The 20,097-nt window shown below is 31.1% G+C and overlaps 1 protein-coding gene across 2 annotated transcripts in view; it reads right to left on the minus strand.

Annotated features, from left to right (window-relative positions):
* LOC143195461 (uncharacterized) overlaps positions 1-19,559 on the minus strand; it is a 64,845-nt gene extending 45,286 nt beyond the window's left edge. Inside the window, exons 1-5 of one of the 2 annotated variants that reach the window (XM_076402579.1) lie at positions 19,421-19,559; positions 17,965-18,353; positions 17,717-17,854; positions 17,573-17,659; positions 13,336-13,482 (exon numbers count right to left, since the gene is read on the minus strand). In XM_076402579.1, coding sequence (XP_076258694.1) covers positions 13,336-13,482; positions 17,573-17,659; positions 17,717-17,854; positions 17,965-18,353; positions 19,421-19,435 — 776 coding nt within the window. In that variant the 5' untranslated portion in view covers positions 19,436-19,559. Of the gene's footprint in view, positions 1-13,335; positions 13,483-17,521; positions 17,660-17,716; positions 17,855-17,964; positions 18,354-19,420 lie in introns of both variants that reach the window. The other variant, XM_076402578.1, reaches the window with a different exon arrangement.
* Positions 19,560-20,097: the final 538 nt, after the last annotated feature.

Below are 20,097 nucleotides of genomic sequence, written 5' to 3' on the forward strand. Positions count from 1 at the left end.
TGTCCGTTTTATCGGAATGAATATTCAAATATGAGTATTCATATTCATTATATGTTAAAGAATAACAAAAGTCGTCCGTGCTGTGTAGGTATTAGTAGGCAGGTATTTAAATTTCCGCAAGCTTTTTCGGATTCATAATATAAACATCATAAAATAAAAAATCAATTCATTTTTAATTTAAAGAATAACAGAACAGCTAAGAAAAATAATTCCTGCTTAATAACTGGTAGTAATTGATAAGGTTCTGGAGACATAGCATAACATTCTATTGTATTGTATAATTGTAAAAATTATTAAGATTTTTCTACAAATTTTATTGCTAATTATTTTTATTCCTTTTCAGGTCTCATTAGTAAATGCATTTCGTAGCTGTGACCAAACATTTGTTTATCACGAGTTAAAATGATTGTTTTAGTTTCTCATTTGTTGGTGAGTTTTGTAGTACGTAATTTAAAGTAAAAAACAGTAAACTAACGAAAGCCATAGAAGCCAAAATACTGTTGAATTATCTGTAGCGGTAAGATTCCAGAATATTAAATTAAATGATAGCTTGATATAAATAAATGTGCTGGCAGGCAAAAATATGACAGCTACTGTTTTAAAGATTAAATAGTGGGACAGATAAGTCAAGTGCCACTTCATTCCATTCAAAAATATAGGTAAAGAAATTATGATATTTTATCAAATAAGCCTGATTGTGTAATCAATTTATCGTTTTTCAAGATATCTTTTTAGGTTAACAATATGTATAAAAGATTAGAATTTTAATGTATTAATACTTATAAACGAAGTTATGAAAATATGTAGATAAAGTGAAATTTTTTTCATTACTTCGTTTATTAGCTGCAGTTACCTGTCATCTCTAAACTATCCGAAAAACTACACATTAAGAAATATTATTCCAGACCATCAATTTGGCTTCCGTAATAAACACGGAACAATAGAACAAATACATAGATTAGTCAACCAAATTAACAAAAACTTAAACGATAAAAATATTGCTCCGCTGCATTTCTCGATATTTCTTAGGCCTTCGACAAGGCGTGGCACATTGGACTGCATGTTAAATTGAAAAATCTTTTGCCTCATACGCACTTTCAACTGCTGAAATCATACCTCACAGACATTTTATTGTCAAACAGGGTGACAAATACACGGACCTGCACACAATATATTCCTGCAGGTGCAGGTGCTCCGCAGGGAAGTGTTTTTGGCCCATTGTTATATCTATTGTATACAGCTAACTCACCGATCTCAAGAAACACTACTGTTGTAACATATGCTGACGATTCATCGGTTTTATCATCACACGAGGATCTAATATCAGCCACAAGAGACCTCCAAATTCATCTTAACAAAGTTCTATTGTGGTTGAAAACGTAGCGTATCAAAGCAAATGAGACAAATTCCACCTATATAACATTCACCCTTTCTAGAAGAACATGTTCCTTAGTAAAATTGAACAACCATGAACTTCCGCAAGCAAAGAGCGTTAAATATCTGAATACATCTCGATTGACATTTGACATGGAAAAAAAACATATAGTGACAAAACGCTTGGGGTTAAACTAAATCAAATGTACTGGCTGATAGGGCACAAATGTAAATTATCATTAGATAACAAGGTTTTGCTGCATAAGTCAACATTTAAGCCCATTTGGACCTATAGTATTGAACTGTGGGATACTACTAGCAAATCTATCATAGATATCCTCCAGAGGTTCCAGAATAAAATGTTGCGAGTCATCGTCGATGCCCCATATTACGTGTCCAACAAACTGATTCAGCGCGATATCCCCATAGAACCTATAACGAGTGTGATTCGGAGTGTTAGTGCGAAGTTCTCTGAAAAACTGTTAGTGCATCCCAATGCACTCGCCAAAGAGTTAAAAATGTGCGCGATGACAGTAAAGTACGTAGGCTCAAACGTAAACTGATTGATAGACACTTGACAGAGTGAGATTTAATAATCTCTAGAATAAGCTAGAACAGTTTTCAGAATAAATTTGGATATACTTTAAAATAAGTTAAGAATAATATCTAGAATAAAATTTAGATTATAGTTTGTACATTAAATCACTTACTGAAGTGATCTTCTACATGCCAGGATAGTTACATTATATATCTGAAATCATATAGTAATACTTATCGCCCAAGGGCAGCTTATGGGCGTTGCAGGAGATTAATAAAAAAACCTTGATGAAACACATGGGACGAATGGAAGAAATTATGAAATTATAATTGTAATTTGGTGCATTTGGTTTTAAACGGCTAATAAATATTTAGATATATTATGATGTAACAATTAATGCAATTATTTATGCAACTTTTTATCAATTATTTTAGTTATGCACTTTATTGGTCTAAATTTTGAGAAGTCAATATTTCATTTAATTATTATAAATATACTACTTCTCTAATATATAATTTCTATTCTGCAACTAGTAATGTTCCTGATTGTGTTTGTTATTGTTTTAGTTGATATACAAATATGAATTACTTCATTTAATATTGCCTGTTTATGATTATAACATAAAAGTAAATAAAAATTATATATATGTTAGTTATATTTGATGCTCTGAAGTTGTTACATTTCTGAAAATATTCTTACTCATGATACTTTTACTATAATGTTCACCGATATAGTAATTTAATCTTATTAATACTTTGCAGATTAAATAATAAATTAAATAATTAAAACTTGGAAATTAGATAAAATACTATTAAAAAAAATATTAGTGGGTTTTAGTGAGTTTACATGTATTTTAATATAGAGACATTTGTTACTGTAATTAATATTATATATCAAATAGATTTCTAATCGTATATTGAATATATTGTCAAAATAGGTTTCAGTAATAATATCGTATAATTTTCAAATCATTCCCTTTACTCCATCACGAGAGAAACATAATTTACTTTATAAAATATGATTGAATTTCGACTACAAAGAGATCTAGTGTTTATAAATTCACTTCCTTTATTATTATTCCTAATTTCTAATGTTTGAAAAAAATGCCTCGTTATATTAACATATTTAGACTTCTAAACATTTAGTCTATTCAAAGTTTTTTTAGTAATGCGTCATGAATATTTGTGACGTCGAAACATTACAATGTTGCCGCATCAACTATGAGTTTTAGTTCAGTTTGGCTTTGACATACAAGAATATTCTAATTTAAATAAAATAATTGAACAAAAATGTTATTAAAAATATAGCCACAATAATTTATAAGTAAGAGTTAAAACCTCTTAACACTATTGTATTGAAGAATTTTGCATATGAATGACAAACGGGCGACGGCCGGTTGTCAGACGTATGCAAAATTATTCAAAATATTAGTTATTATTACTACACATTAAAAACAGACAAACCATATTTTAGCGCTTTTATTATTTTAATAAATTTTAAATCACTCCGTAGTATATGATACCATTTCGTTTGAAAATGCCTAATACTATAGACAGTCAGGGTCAAAAATTGATTGCGGCTTTAATAAAATATTTCGAAAAGGAACGAGATAATGGAGGCCCTCTTTTGCCTATAATTTCCGTTAGAGAGGTAATTATTGGTGATATTAAATAATATAAGTCCCTTCAATTTTATTGAAAATGGTTTTAGTGGGTTGTTACCGTGCTAAATATTAGTGTGGGTAATGTAAATAACATCGCTTACAAAATGAAGAATAATACGTTAGATTCACCCAAGAAAACGTCGACATACCAAGTGGGTGACGAATCTTGACCATCTTGATATTGACTCTATTCGAGACCGAATATACGAAATGTATAAGAACAGTAAGTACACAGGCTATTTTATCGATATAAACATAATTTGCCTGCCTGGAAAGTATACATAAAAGAGCTAGGAAATGCAGCTTTTTGAGTAATGTAACACATCCTTTCATACACTGTTACAGGGCATATGGTTTAAATGGTGTAAAGATAACCCTCGGAGAGGTTTAATGGAACTTCCAGACATTGCTTTAAAAAAAATTCAATTTTTAAAGACATAAAATAATACCAAGTTAAAAGTTACCAATTTAAAGAAACTATTTGAATTTGTGTATTTTGATGAACCTTAAATATTTCAAAATGGTTCATTGCGGCACTCTTGGTAAGACAGTAACACAAACAGTGTAAAGATAACAAAAATTGATGGAAAAAGGTAAAAGTTACAACAGCGATTGATTAGGTTTTGTTCGTCATTATATTTACTAATAATTAAATGCTGATATATTGCTGGTCGGGAAGGATATTCCATCAAAAATTGTTTGGATATGTGGAAGCATTGTCAACCATAACACCTTCGGTTTGGATGAATTCGATAAGACATACAAAGGAAGTAATTGATAAATGGTGGAATCATGAACATGTTTTAGACAGATTAGAAATTAACCGGTGTGATCGAATTGGACAATCCTGGAAATTCCTGAGATAGAGCGATGAGAGTGGACACAACTAAAGGTATGCACATAATTGATAAAATATAACTATAGAAAATGATATTGTAGGGTGTGAAATATTGGTGTGCACAGATATGAGTGTAATTGTTCAAAATTAGACATGAACATTAGGTTAGAACGTATGAGGAGAGAATGAATACTAACTGTTTTGTAGATATGGTAAATGCATTAGAGAGAATTCAGTGATTAATTTTATGAAGAATGGTATACACAGATACTAGCAGAAGAAATAAAATATACAGTGATACCAAGATGATTTAACAAGTAAACACACCATCCAAGGAAACAAGAACTAAACGTAAAAAGGTAAATATGCTCTCGAATGAAAAAAAATACGTTTCTCAGATATACAATTGTTAATTAGGTGTATTGGGTCTCCAGAGGGATACCACTACATAAAAAACGCGTCTAAAAACTACCTCGTGATTGTTGCTGAAAAGAGTTTAACGTAAACAAAACAAATCTGGCCTACAAACTATTATACCTGTGTTCTTAGTTGTAGTTTTTGTTCGTCCTTCGATAATATATGTATTGGACGTGCTATAATGTTAAAATAAATTATATTTGATAACATTTTTGTTCAATTATTTTATTTAGATTAGAATTTTCTTTTATGTCAAAGCCAAACTAAACTAATTCAGAGTTGATATTAGTTCATCGTAATGTTTCGACATCACAAATATCCATGACGCGTTACTAAAAAAACTTTAAATAGACTATATATTACATTAATTAATGTTAAATATCAAGTATATTTTCGACCTTATATTGAAAATACTATCAAAACAAGTTTTAGTAAGATAAAATTTTGAAAGTATTCTCTTTACCCTGTTGTGGGAGAAGCATAACATCAATAATCTGTGATCAAATTTTGACCACTTGGCGATGACTAGTAATTATAAAACTGAGTTATATTTCATACTACGAAACCGAAATTACTTTCTTTCCAAACCGTAAAGCGGCTTTTTACGGTCCCCATAGATCCCGAGGTGGCGAGGCACAATGTGAAGAATGTAATAACGCGAAGGGAGGATTAAAATTTTACGACTTACTCCGTCGACGATGGACGCTCCAGAGACCGGGAATTATCGGATGTATTTTATAGCGCACCTAAAGGGGGATCGGTGAAGGAGGAGGTGGGGAGACGCAACTATGGAGGAAACGTCCACCGTTATCGCGTCCCTGGAATAACATCGCGGGGAATTGCGCTGTAAATCCGTTTTAATTGCAATTTTTGCCGATGAGGGCGTCGCGAGCGCGGATCCGAAACCCGAAGTGAAAAGATTAAAGTTTCGCGATCGATTTGGTAGCAGGCAACCAGCTGTTTAATTTAGAACGGCGGCACGTAAGATTAACTCCTAAAAGATTACCGAAACCGAAAAACAATTTTCTTTTGGGTCTTGATTTAAGGGCTATTCGTTTTAATCAGCTCTCCTGGTGATACCTGGACAAACCGGGAAATTAATTGTCTCGGTGTGGGGGAAATTTAAAATAACTCGACGGAATGTTGCGTAATGATTTTATTTGATTTAAGATCGGTTTTTATCGAAAAACTTATATGGAAGAAAAATTTATAAGCCTACAAATTATGTGTAATATGGGCTACATACAAGTAAATGCAATAAAATGAAATGGGCTCAAGTCATTTTTTTGACAAAATTATTTTTTTTATTCAATATAATTCGCTTCAAGGGTGATACAATGATTAATGATGATAGCGACCCTCCAACTTTTCGATACCATTTTTGTAGTACGATTTGTCCTTTGCTTCGAAATAGGCTTCAGTGTCGGCGACCCCCTCTTCATTTGATGAAAATTTCTTTCCAGGGAGCATTATTTTGATATCTGAGAACAGGAAATAGTCGCAGATCTGGAGAATACGGTTGATGACGAAGCAATTCGAATGGATTTTTGCCATCGTTTTCACTGACTGGCGATCGTGACACGGTCCTTTGTCTTGGTGAAGCAGCACTTTCTTTTTCTTCAAATGCCCAATTACGCTATGTAATAATCGCTATTGATGGTCCTTCCTTTTTCAAGGTAGTCAATGAAAATTATTCCATGCGTGTCCTAAAATACGGACGCCATAACCTTGCCAACCGACTGTTACGATTTCCCACGCTTAGGAGCGGGTTCATTGTGTGCAGTCCACCCAGATGACTGTCGCTTGGTCTTCGGAGTAAACTAATAGAGCCTTGTTTCATGCATTCTTACATATGGACGTAAAAACTCGGGTTTATAACGCTTGATCATCTTCAAACACTGCTCCGAATCATCAACTCCTCGTTGTTTTTGGTCAAAAGTGAGCTCGCGCGGCGCCCACTTTGCACAGAGGTTTCTTATACTCAAATATTCGTGAATGATATGATGTCCACATTCAGTTGATATCTTTAGAGTGTCTGCTATTTGATTCAATTTCAATTTACGGTCATTCAAAATGATTTTGTGGATTTTTTAAATGTTTTCTTCGGTAACAACCTCTTTTGCGTCCACTGCGTTCACCGTCTTTGGTGCTTATTTCGCCACGTCTAAACTTAGCATTCCAATCCTTGATGGTTGATTTTCCTAGGGCAGTATCCGGAAACTCGAAATTAAGCCAAGTTTTTGCTTCAACTATATGTTTTTCCTTCAAAAAGCAATATTTTATCAACACGCGAAATTCTTTTTATCCATTTTGTTCACAATAACAAAAGTTGCTTCACTCAAAATGCTATAATTTACAAACTAATGATCCGACAGCTGTCAAATTTATACACGCGTCTTTTGAGGGTTATGGCTAACCAAAATCCATATGGATTTAATTCTAGTAGCGCCATCTATGTGCCATGCCGGGGACTTTTCAATTTTCTAGTTATATTAACGATTTTAGTTTATGCTCTATTTTCATTGGACTTGGCCGACGCGCTGCACCTCTTACACAGTATATTATTATTTGCTGTTTCTGTTCTACATAAATCGACCACTAACATGTGTTAATTAATTTAATTTTATTCTAAATTGTATTGTTTAACATTCTGTATTACTTTTGGTATCCCCATACTGTTAGAAGTATTAAGAACTTATGACAAGTTTGGACGAACAAAAAAAAAACGATTAAGAATAATATGATCACCTAAAGTTATATTTTACATATTTTGCAGACAAAACAAATTAATGTGTCCGCTTTGTCGGACGGTATACACAGCTGTGAAAGAAAAACTCGACACATGTGAAAAATTTCATCCTAATATAGATTAACAAAATTCGAGTATAATCAAAATCCTCTATCTTGTTTCTTTACTATTAGGTATTTAGATTTTCGCAAGCAACATTTTCACATTCATAATATAAACATTAATTAATTCATTTTCATTTTATGAATTTCAATTAATTTGATATCTGGTGAAGACAGAACAGTTGAGAAAAATTTTTCTTGCTTTAGAACTTATAGTAATTGATATGGTTCTGGAGATACACTGTATAATTGTCCTAGAGGTAATTGAAAAAGTTTTAAAGTGTTTTCTGCTAATTTATTTATCGAGAATTAAATTGACTATTGAAAATAATATTAACAATTATATAAAATGATTTCTTAAAATTCCCCATTTATTGGTGAATTTTTAGTTGGCATGTAGGACACAAGGCAAAGTAGAAATCAGTAAATTTAGGAAAGCCATAGAGAACAGCTTGAAATAAATTTACTGAATGAAATATGAAACTAACTCATAAATTATATAGATGGAACACGTAAGTAGAAATTATAAATTTTCACTGTAGTTTGTTTAATAATTCAAACTATTAAATATATAACTCTATGGCATTCTGTTATAAATTTAAAATTTTAAAGTTTTAACTTTTAATCAACGATTTTAGTTATTTACTTTAGAGCCGTAAGTTTTGATGAGTCAAGAGTTAATTTAATAAACTGCATAACTCATGCATATTTTTCATTATTTCGATGTTTTAATATACAGACGTATATTACCCTAATTAATTTTTTTTGGTTGGTACCAGGAGACTTAATCAAATAATTATAAATAAAGAATATGGGCTTAAATATGGAAGAAAATTCTTTATTATTAAACGGATTTCATTTAGATAAAAACAATGTTTTTATCATTGCTATCATCATCCCAATACTATAATTTATTTTAATGATTACATATTGGTACTCCACAAATCAAACCATTGATTGTTTAACGTCACCAGTTGAGTCTCCAGAGTAATAACTCAATACAGTAGTAGACACTAGTAGACAGTGCGATTCAATAAATTTAAAGAATTCTGCATGTTAACTCTAAGACCGTGTTAAAAACGAAGTTCCCATAAAAATATTAGAAATTCTGCAACGGCAACAGGAGTGAATTTGTTAATACCCTTCAAGCGACAGCTTAAGATTTATCATAATACTTACAAAATAAAATAAAATAAAAATTACTTTGACAACTATTTCTCAGAATTTTAGATTATATGTTTTGGGTTATGCTGCATAACGATATTCATGAATATGAAAAAATTCGACAAAAATGTATGTGCACCAGCAAAGTTCAAATTTAATTCACAGAAAAACTTCTTGCAAAATTTGGATATCGAGCGAAAATTCAAGAACGTAATTTTATAACATAACTTTAATTAACTATTGAAAACCTAAATGGAAACAATTGCCGAGGATCAATTTAATTTTTATACATATAGTCGAAAACATTCTTCCCACTCGTATGAATAACTAGAAACTAGAGCCTAATAATAAAAAGTACTTTGGAAAACAAATGCGCAAACATGTATTCATAAATAATGTTTTCCACTTATTATACCAAAGACCAATTTGCTCATAAGTTATTAAATTTAATAAGTAAAATAATATTTATTATAACTGATGGATTTTTAAAACTGCTAAGCACAAGTTAAAGTTTTAGTTAATTTCTCTTTATATCTAGTTATAGAAAGTAATAGTAAATAGTAAATTAGTATGCAGAAAGAACAAAGTAAATTAGTACCTATAAAAATAACTAGGTTTATAGAAAATAAACCAATAAAATGTTGCATCTGCCAACATACAAAATTGTCATTAAATACAGTGAATCGACGCATTTGCCCGTAAGTGTTTAATCAGTTTTCGAAAATATTTTTAAATCCAGCTTATTCATCCGATTAAGATCCCTTTTTCTTCTGCCTTTTTTGAACCTCAAAACATTATTTTAAAATAGTGAAAAGTTTTTAAAGCCAGAAAACTGAAAGATAGTAAATAATAAATTAGTGTCTCGTAATGTTTTAAATATTATTTCGTTATATTTCCCCAAACCCTTTGAAACACCTGATAATATTTTAGTAAATAACAAAAGTTAAAATATACAAAGATATATACAACATTTGTCTGATTCATACACAACTGGAAATTGCTTTCCTTTTCAGAAAATTACACAAAAACTAAAAAAAAACACACCGGCAAAAACGGTGAGGACAATTTTCGAACTTTTCAAATATTAATGGGAAGAATACGAAAAGTTTCGCGCGTTGGGTTTCCGGCGGAGCTTTTAATATCCGTAAACGTTCGGAGAATTTTTCTATTAAACTTCGTTGAACTTTTTAATCAACGTGTCGCAAGAATTAGATACGATCTATTTAGTCTAGATTTGATTGATTTCGTTGAATTTCACAAGTAAATTCAATGAAGAGGAAATGAAACGAAATTAAGGAGTGATAACAGAAAGGTTCCGCAAACGACTACGCTTTTCCTCTTTTTAAATAATGATCAGAGCAAATGAGAATTATAATGATCTCGTCCGCTGAGATACGTTATTCCTTCGAAAAGTAATTGTAATATATTTTTGATGGATTTCACAATGTTGCCGAGCATGATGCCCTTTTATTAAAATATAATAATTACAAGAAGTAGTTTCTAAAAGACTCTCCGAACAATATATCTATATTATTCTTTGAGCAAAATCTCCTGAAGGAAACATTACATTCGACACAGTCGATTGTCCAGGCGAAAAGTATCGTCCGCGTGGCCTGCTTGGGTTGTATATAAATTTATAGTTTTAAGAAAAGCAGGCTACAAGATCAAACAGATTAAGAGGAATCTGTGAAAGAAATAAAAAAACAGAGGACGACCTAAGTGATTAAATTTTTTTGACATTAGTATCGCTTAATAACTTTTGCCCATAAATAATTTAAAACAATAATTTAGAGAGTAAATTTATTATAATATTTGACATATAAACACTTTTTCAACTTATTAATATTTATTGATAAATCTTAATTAAAAAATAATATCATGGATCATATTAAAAAATAAGGAGATGACAATCCTCCATGACATAATTTAATAGTGTATATAATGGCTTTGCAAAAAGGAAGAATTGAGTTTTTGTACAAATAATCTATTCAAAAAATTATACAGCCTTTATGTACAAACGGGAACAAAACAACTGAATGATCCAGAAAAATTAACAAGCAATATGTACGCCGTAATTATGACAGCGTAATTGACAATTGAGGTAATTAATTATAAGGAGTTGAATATTTTGAAAAAACACCTTTAGGAAACTTCTTAAGGATATTCGTGCATGATTGGAAAATCACATTACTTTTAAAAAATCTAATCCTTTTTAGTTAATTTTGAACTGTAAAATGATTTATCAGTCAATCATAAAGTCAATTTGGACCCTGTGGTGCAAAGAAGTACTTGCATTAAAACATCAAGCCAACGAGTAATCCAACGCTACAAAAAGAATGTTCTTCAATAATTATCAATACTTATCTCTACGAAGTCCACGAAGAGCTACACGATGACTTCAAAATCAAATGGATTTACGAAGTTATCCAAGACATATCTAAATGTAAGACCGAATGAATAAATAAAAATGTCGTACCCCAGTTGTTGTTCAATACACTCACGGTAATCCAAACAGAAATAAATATAGAGTTATAAAACCAATAACTCTAAAGAAAATTGCCAACAAATTCATGTAGGGATAGGATTGTAAATATTGTGACATATGATTTAATATATAAATAGTAATGTTTCATTTGCATATCTCCTTTTGTCCTCCCGTTAGTCCCCTTCACTTAGTGAATTCCGTATCCCCTTCGTAGTTTGGCATATCGGAGAGAACCAAGAATCATGTGTCGCCCATTGAGGAAAATCTCCTGAAGGAAACATTATATTCGACACAGTCGATTGTCCAGGCGAAAAGTATTGTCCGCGTGGCCTGCTTGGATTGTATATAAATTTATAGATATAAGAAAATCAGACTACAAGATCAAACAGATTAAGAGGAATCTGTGAAAGAAATAAAAAAAAACAGAGGACGACCTAAGTGATTAAATTTTTTTGACATTAGTATCGCTTAATAGCTTTTGCCCATAAATAATTTAAAACAATAATTTAGAGAGTGAATTTATTATAATAACAGGTTAAACGTTGGTTAAGTTCCCTTAATTTTTAGGGAATTATATTAACTAATATATTCTTAGAAATTACTTTTACAAAAAACATTTTTTCAACTTATTAATATTTATTGATAAATCTTAATTAAAAAATAATATCATCGATCATATTAAAAAATAAAGAGATGACAATCCTCCATGACATAATTTAATAGTGTATATAATGGCTTTGCAAAAAGGAAGAATTGAGTTTTTGTACAAATAATCTATTCAAAAAATTTTACAGCCTTTTAGTACAAACCGGAACAAAACATCTGAATTATCCAGAAAAATTAACAAGCAATATGTACGCCGTAATTACGACAGCGTAATTGACAATTGAGGTAATTAATTATAAGGAGTTGAATATTTTGAAAAAACACCTTTAGGAAACTTCTTAAGCATATTCGTGCATGATTGGCAAATCACATTACTTTTCAAAAAATTTAATCCTTTTTAGTTAATTTTGAATTGTAAAACTGAAAACATATTTTCAGGAATACATTTCTTCATAGACCACTATATTTTTAAATTTAGTTTCTTCAAAAATACCAAATAAAAATGAAATATTAATTTTAAATACTCAACCATTAAAAATCGCTACTCAACAATAAATGTTCAAGCAATAGTTATTAACAATGTAGCAAATGTTATGTTCTTTTACTAAATTCTGCAGTCTCTATGAAATACTTATCTATAATTACATAATTATCTAGAATAAGTTGACAACGTTTATACGGGATATGCAGAGGATTTCGATGTAGAGTAAATAATGAGGAGCAATACTTGTTTCAATACTTTTTTCAATATTTCAATACTAGTTATAACCTTTTAAAATGTTTCCCTTTTACTAAGTACCAACTAACCAAGTTAGAAACCATCCTAGAGGATTAACGATTTTATCAAGCTCGTCCTCGAACAATGCCAAATGCGTCTGATAAGCAGGATTAAAGAAGAAGAAGGAAAGCAACAAGAGGTAATTGGTACTATTTAAACGTTTATACATTCAAAGCGTTGATCATTTTTAATATCTCTTCCAGCCTAAACAAAAAATAAAACAAAAATATTGTTTAAATTGTGTCAGTCGCAACAAAGAAAGGGTATCACAACAACAATAACAAAAAATCGAAAGGGATTTAATAGCACGCAGTTAATTAATCAAAGCGTAGAATATAAAATTATTCAGCATATCACGAAATAATGAACACAATCTGTTACAGGCCGGAAAGTGGCAAAGAACAATGCAGCAAGGGATAAAAACGAGTTGCGTGTGCGTTGTATGAAAAATCAACGAAAATCCAACGTTAACTAAGTTCAACTGGCAATGGATAAATATTTTCCGGACTCTGTGACCCAGAAAATACGATAAAACTATTTTTAAACCGACTAGTTAATCGGTGTCGGTACATTAGTCGCAGCGAGAGACATTAAATAGCTCCAAACTGTTTATTAAACTTACCTATTTCTGTCTCCGCCATAACTGTATCCCCTAGCGTATCCCCCGGAATAACCATTTCCATAATCTGGCCTGGTGTAGTAGCCCCTACTCAAACTGTCATAGCCACGTACGTAGTAATCTTCTGATGGACTGTAATATCCATCATACCTATAATAATAACGTACATTAAAATCTAAACAATATGACGTTATAATATATAGACACAGCATATCATGATGAATATTCACATATTCTACGTAAATGGATCTTTATTATATATACTGTGTAAAAATATATAGAATTGTTAAATAACACATCAAATAAAATAGTAATAAATATATTTGGGTGTCTTCCAGTTGAGACCAATCGTTTTTATTACGACTTATTATTTATTTTTGCCACACCAAATGTGTCATCAAGGATACATCTCTCAAATTATGGTTTAATTAATCTTGGTATTTTATCGTACCGCACAGGTTTCACACAAATTTTTCATAAAATAATTATATATTTTCATGTCATTTTATATCGAAAGTAGGAGTGGTAATCAACAGAATTTACAAGTGGACCAGAGACTGGGAAATAAAGCTTAATAGCTCCATAGCCCCAAATCTGTCTATGTCAATTTTGCGTTGCAGCGAAATGACAAAAACAGAGCAAACAGACTCAAGATCAAGCAACTGGTTAGCTTGATAGGTAAGAAAAACTTGACACTAAATCAAAGAGATTGATTTATCAGTCAATCATAAAGTAAATTTGGACCCTGTGATGCAAAGAAGTAGTTGCACTAAAACATCAAGCCAACCAGTATCTAACGCTACAAAAAGAATGTTCTTCAATAATTATCAATACTTATCTCTACGAAGTCAACGAAGAGCTACACGATGACTTCAAAATCAAATGGATTTACGAAGTTATCCAAGACATATCTAAATCTAAGACCTAATGAATAAATAAAAATGTCGTACCCCAGTTGTTGTTCAATACACTCACGGCAATCCAAACAGAAATAAATATAGAGTTATAAAACCAATAACTCTAAAGAAAATTGCCAACTAAAATGATAAGAGTATCATCCAATAAGTGGCTAAGTACTTTAACAGTAGCCAAGGTAAGGAACAATAAAACTTTACTATGTATTCAACGCTACACGGCAATTGCAATATGTCTATGCGATGAAATATTAAGGAAATTTTTTCTAGCAATAAAATATTATATCGACCAATAACACTGATACCAATCATATCCAAATTGTACGAAAAATTGATCTTAAAACCACTCAAACCAATTAATGAAGAAGAGCAACTCATCCCTGCTCACCAATTTGGATTTAGAAATAAACACTCAACAATTTATCAGGTACATCTTGTTAAGAGTGCCATTGAGAAAACTTAGTCAAATACTAGTTGGAAAACTGAAATGCAAAGAACATGTTAAGAAGTAAAACGAATAGAATTTTGTATGAACCTGAAAAAATTGTTGTCATTCTTTGGATCAGAACCCGAATTGTTAATATATAAGCAAATTAAGAGTAAATTAAGAGTAAAGTAATATAAAACACCTGTATTGTAGACCTACAGGGTGTATCTACAGGGTTGCATAAAGAAATCATATATCAGTATGACCCAAATTTATCAAAACAAAGAGCTTCTTAGCAGCACAAAAACCTGAGCGAACTAACTGTTAGCAATCATCGATATGCAAAAAAACTAAGTGAGATTGTGTAAACAGAAAAACGCCGAAGTACTGCTCAGTAACAGTGGAGCTACCCGGAGATTGAAGAGACAATAAACCTTTGAATGAGTATATTTATGGAAGCTACGGCGTATTTTAAACTTACGTGAAGTGCACTACTGTTGGTCCATAACTAGTTGTAATATGTGTCATGTACTTTTTAAATAGAAATAAAATTTAATCAAAATGCGGTATGGCAATTTTAACATCAAAAACAGGATATTAACACTGAGTTATATTGGGAAATTGCGATACTTGATAGACTAGCCTTTTTTGTTGAGCACAATAGAGCTCTTTAATTTTAATCTCATCAAAGACACATAAATATTGTACATATAATATTTACAATTAAACAGTAATAGACGAACGTAAACTTAATTGTTTAGCGATTAAGGACACGAAATTTTCTTCCAAATAAAGCATTGAAGGTTAAAATGTATAATAAAATAATAATTATGGACCTATATATTAATTTGAAGGGATTTACAATAGATCATATCGATTGCACTCGTATCTAACTTCATGTTGAAGCTTCACTGATAGACTTCACTTTTCAGTATGCGTCATTTCATCGAAGTGTGAACAAACAAATTTTTCATTGTGTTCAAAATGTCTGAATGTGTATCGAGTAAATTGTATTTGCGGAAGTTCTGACTTCAATTGAAGAAAAACGCTGCTAAAGGTCATCGAATGCTGTCTTTAAACTTAATAACATTTCTCCATCGATTTAAACATATGAATACTGATTTCGATATTAAGTGTGATGATTTTGACACTGAAGACAAAGAGCATTTTGGAAAATCACAAAAGGCATTACTCAATAAAACCATCAATGGGGATTGCTAGTGACTATAATTGATACATTTGAGCCGAGGGCTCACGAAAGACGATCCAAACACGAGGAGAGATAATTCTGTTCTTTAGCATGACAATGCCCTATCACTTGTAGCAAACCCGGTAAAAACATATTTGGAAACATTACAATGGGAAGTACTAACCCACCCACCGTATTCTTCAAACATTGGTCCTTCTAATACTTGTTCCGATAATAAGTCATGACCTGTCTGAACAACGCTTCACATCTTATCAACGTACGAAAAAAATTGATCGATTCGTAATTATATAAAATTTAAAATAAATAAAATTATAAAATATAAATTATTTATGTTAAAATACTAAAACAAAATATATAAGCATATTCAGTGATAGGTTATAATCAGATCTAGCATAATAATTCAACATAGTGCTAAGAAAATACACAAAAAGGGTGACGGTTGTGATGCGGATGTTGGATCAACAATGGTATTAGTTTTATAGTATATTTGCCAGCTGTCGATCTCGACGAAATTAATTCAAGTAAAAGGATTATTTTTTATTAGAAATTGTTAGAAATAAAACCATCAATGTCACCATCAAAAAATATAAAGATTTAAAGGAGATAAAATATAATTAGATAAGGCGTCGAATATTTAAAAATGTTGCAGTCTAGGCTTGGTAACTGTAATGGTCTTCTTATTGCTATGATAGACACGGATTTGAATTCTACCGTGGCATGGTTGTACTATAAGTTTTTATGTTTGAAGAATCCAAAATGGAATAATCAAATCAGTCAAGACAGTAATCTGACTAGATAAAACCAAGTGACTTCTTGATTAAGGAGTAGGTCTAGTCCCGATAAATCATAATTAACAAAAAAGGCACTCTGTAGCATAACAAGAAGAATGCTGGTCGATAATAGGCCAAACCGAAATGCCTGGCTGACTTCAAAAGTGTTTTAGGCAAATGAGACTATCAGTTAATAATTAGTTTTAGAAAAAAACAGGATCATCAACCAATCACCACATCAACGATTCAAACTATTGATCAAGGGATAATTAAAATGCTGAAAGAAATTTATCGAAATATTTTAGTACAACTTTGTATTCAAAACCGTTGCATTGCAACTAGATACAATTAAATTCTCTTGCATCTATAACTCTTCAACTATGCCAATAACTGACAGTGATTCTGATGATGAACTGGATAAAATATATCAACTGATTACAGCGACAAACAGAACATAAATTGCGGATTAGAAAATATATATAATGAAGAAGATCGCAACGTAGGCAAAATTCCTACATCTAAGGATATCTATTTGCACCTGATATTACACACAGTAAACTGAACGACATGTTACCCAATTTTTAAAAATACCAATGAGTAATTAATTTCGGCAATGATCTGACATATTACAGGTTGGCATTTATTATTTCAATATCTTCGTAAAGCCAAAACGTAATTGTTTCCTTTATTATCGTTATAATCGAGATGAACTGTTATTATTATATTTTTATATACCTTTCATATACCATTTGTTTGATTTAATATAATACTTAAAATTTTTGTAATAAATAAAATATTAGCTGACGCTTAACGTTTTCAAAACTGCTTATAATATCATATGATATTATACAAAGTTATGATACTATACCTGTCCCTATAATAAGGGCTGAAACTATTTCTATAATCCCTATAATCGTACCCTCTGTTATCATATCCTATTCCTCTGTCAGAGTACCTGTCGCGCGGCTCATAGTATGAAGAGTATCGATTTCTACCACGGGAATCCCTGGAAATGTTTTAAAAAAAATTAAGCTAAGATTGCGGAATAAACTACGTTAAGTACCTGTAGAAATCTTTGTCATAATCATCATATCCATCATAATATCTATCCCTGTCGTACCTATCATATCTGTCATATTTATCGTATGGATCGTAACGGAATCTGCTACTGGAATATGGGTCTCTGTCATACCTGTCAAATCTAGAAAATAAATAGAAAAGGACATCTAAACACTTTATCCTATACCTCTATGATAACCTTATCTATGCCAAATCTAAAACTACTTATGTGTGAATCTTCTAATTCATTACCTGTCTCTCCACCTATCTGTGCCGAACGATGTTGATTTTAAATATCCAGTATCACAGGTACTGCACCTCTTCTCTAATGATCCGTTTCCTTTTATACTGCGTCCATCTTCAGCGTTATCTTCAGGTTTCAACGAACGTGTACTGGCTTTCGTGCCAGATCCGTACCTATCCGAGAAATATTTACTATCTCGAGCTTTCCTCACAATGGAGGAATCCTGCCCAACGTTCTCCAAAGGTATTTCCAGTTTCTCGGCTACCACTTGCGTGTCGTCCGCCTTCCGAGGTATTCGAACTATGGATAATTCGATGTTCTTGCTCGAATCGGTGAAGACATCTTTCAGACTCGTGCATTGCACTAGGTGTATCGTTACAATAATGAAGATAGTACTCTGGAAAATAAAATTATTTATTATTATATATATAAATATATATATATATATATATATATATATATATATATATATATATATATATATATGTATATATATATACATATAATTTTAAACATGGTTGCCCATGTTTAAAGTTTATTGAAAACTCGTACCGGCTGAAGCATTTAAAATTAAATTCCTAAGATCAACATTGCAAAATGAAATACAATCAATTAAGTTTAAAACACGAGTAACATTTTGAAGAATCTGTGGTAATCTAAACATTTTACTGGGATACCCAGGATGTATGTTGGTTGAATTTATATATCTGATATATATATATATATATATATATATATATATATATATATATAAAGCTGATATCTTAATCGTCTATCGATGTCATAAAATCTGGCTAACTTCCATCTTTAGATTCTACTTTTCATTCACAAATTACCTTTCACGTATCTACATAAAACGAATAAAATTGATGTGTGTCACAAGAGATATAGATATATCAACAGAGTTATGTTACGTTTGTAAAACAATTAATAATATTAAGCAATAAACACATTTCTCCAAATAAAATTTCGAATTTATAAAAAAAATGTATTCACAATCCTTAACATATAATTATATTTATTATACCAATATCTTCATTCTTTAAAATCTTCAAATGTTGAAACAATGAACAATAAACGATCCAGAATTTGACAACTAAAATAATTTTCATGCCAAAACAATATATTTGAGTTGAACCGAATGAGAATTTCAGTTCAAAAATGTATCTAATAAATAAATTAGTCTAGTGTGGTCAAAATAATTAATAGGGAATACGAGTTCAACACTTGCCCGAAGACCTATCATATCCATATTGTTGAAGGGCCAGTTAAAAACTGAACCAGAAATTAAAACAAAATACAATTTTAACGATTGTGCATATGCACAACAGCGAAATAAATGTATAAATCCGAAATAATATTGCCGAGTCGATTGAAAATTTGATTTCAAATATAACTTTAACAAATAGGTGAGAAGGTGTTGATATAGTAATTTTAAAAAATATATATGAATGAAATACTTGCCCTAAGAGCTAACATGGCCAGACTTGTTGGAAGACCCCTTCAAAACTGAACCAGAAACCGAACGGACCGACCAATACCATCCACAGGTACCACCCCGGCTGAAACCCAACAGGGAAATGACCAAAGCGGCGAGTTCAACTGGTGACAGGGCCCGAAAACGAAATTGAAAAAAGAAAACATAAATAAATTGAATGAGCACACGCTGAAAACCAAATCAGGATCGGTCATTCTCGTCATTGTTTTGGAATCACGAGCGTATCTCCTTTCGCGCGGGTCAGAATTCAGTCGGATGGAAGCCTTGGCTTTGGTTTGTCCCCTTTCGGCCATGTCGTTGACATAGGCGCAGATTAGGATATTTACTACCATAAAAATATAAAAAATAGGACTTACGTACGGGGTTATGGAGTACAACGTTGTGTAAGGAACATACATTAAATATTAACATCATCAAATAAATATTGATCTAAACTTAAATATATCATGAATATATCATGATACTTTCAAACCGTTGATTTAGTTCTAATTAGATCTCTCTGAAATTAACAGAAACAAACCACAAAAAATCAATTTTATCAATATCTATTCAATAATTCAGCGTTTTGAACCTAATTTTTGAAGATACACAACATTAAGAAGATAACTTAGTGAGATAATAACCTAATAATAATGATGTTTAT

The sequence above is a fragment of the Rhynchophorus ferrugineus genome, unplaced genomic scaffold (genome assembly GCF_030347505.1).
Source record: "Rhynchophorus ferrugineus isolate W39M unplaced genomic scaffold, kcgeb_rfMv2 rfM4, whole genome shotgun sequence".
Taxonomy (NCBI): domain Eukaryota; kingdom Metazoa; phylum Arthropoda; class Insecta; order Coleoptera; family Curculionidae; genus Rhynchophorus; species Rhynchophorus ferrugineus.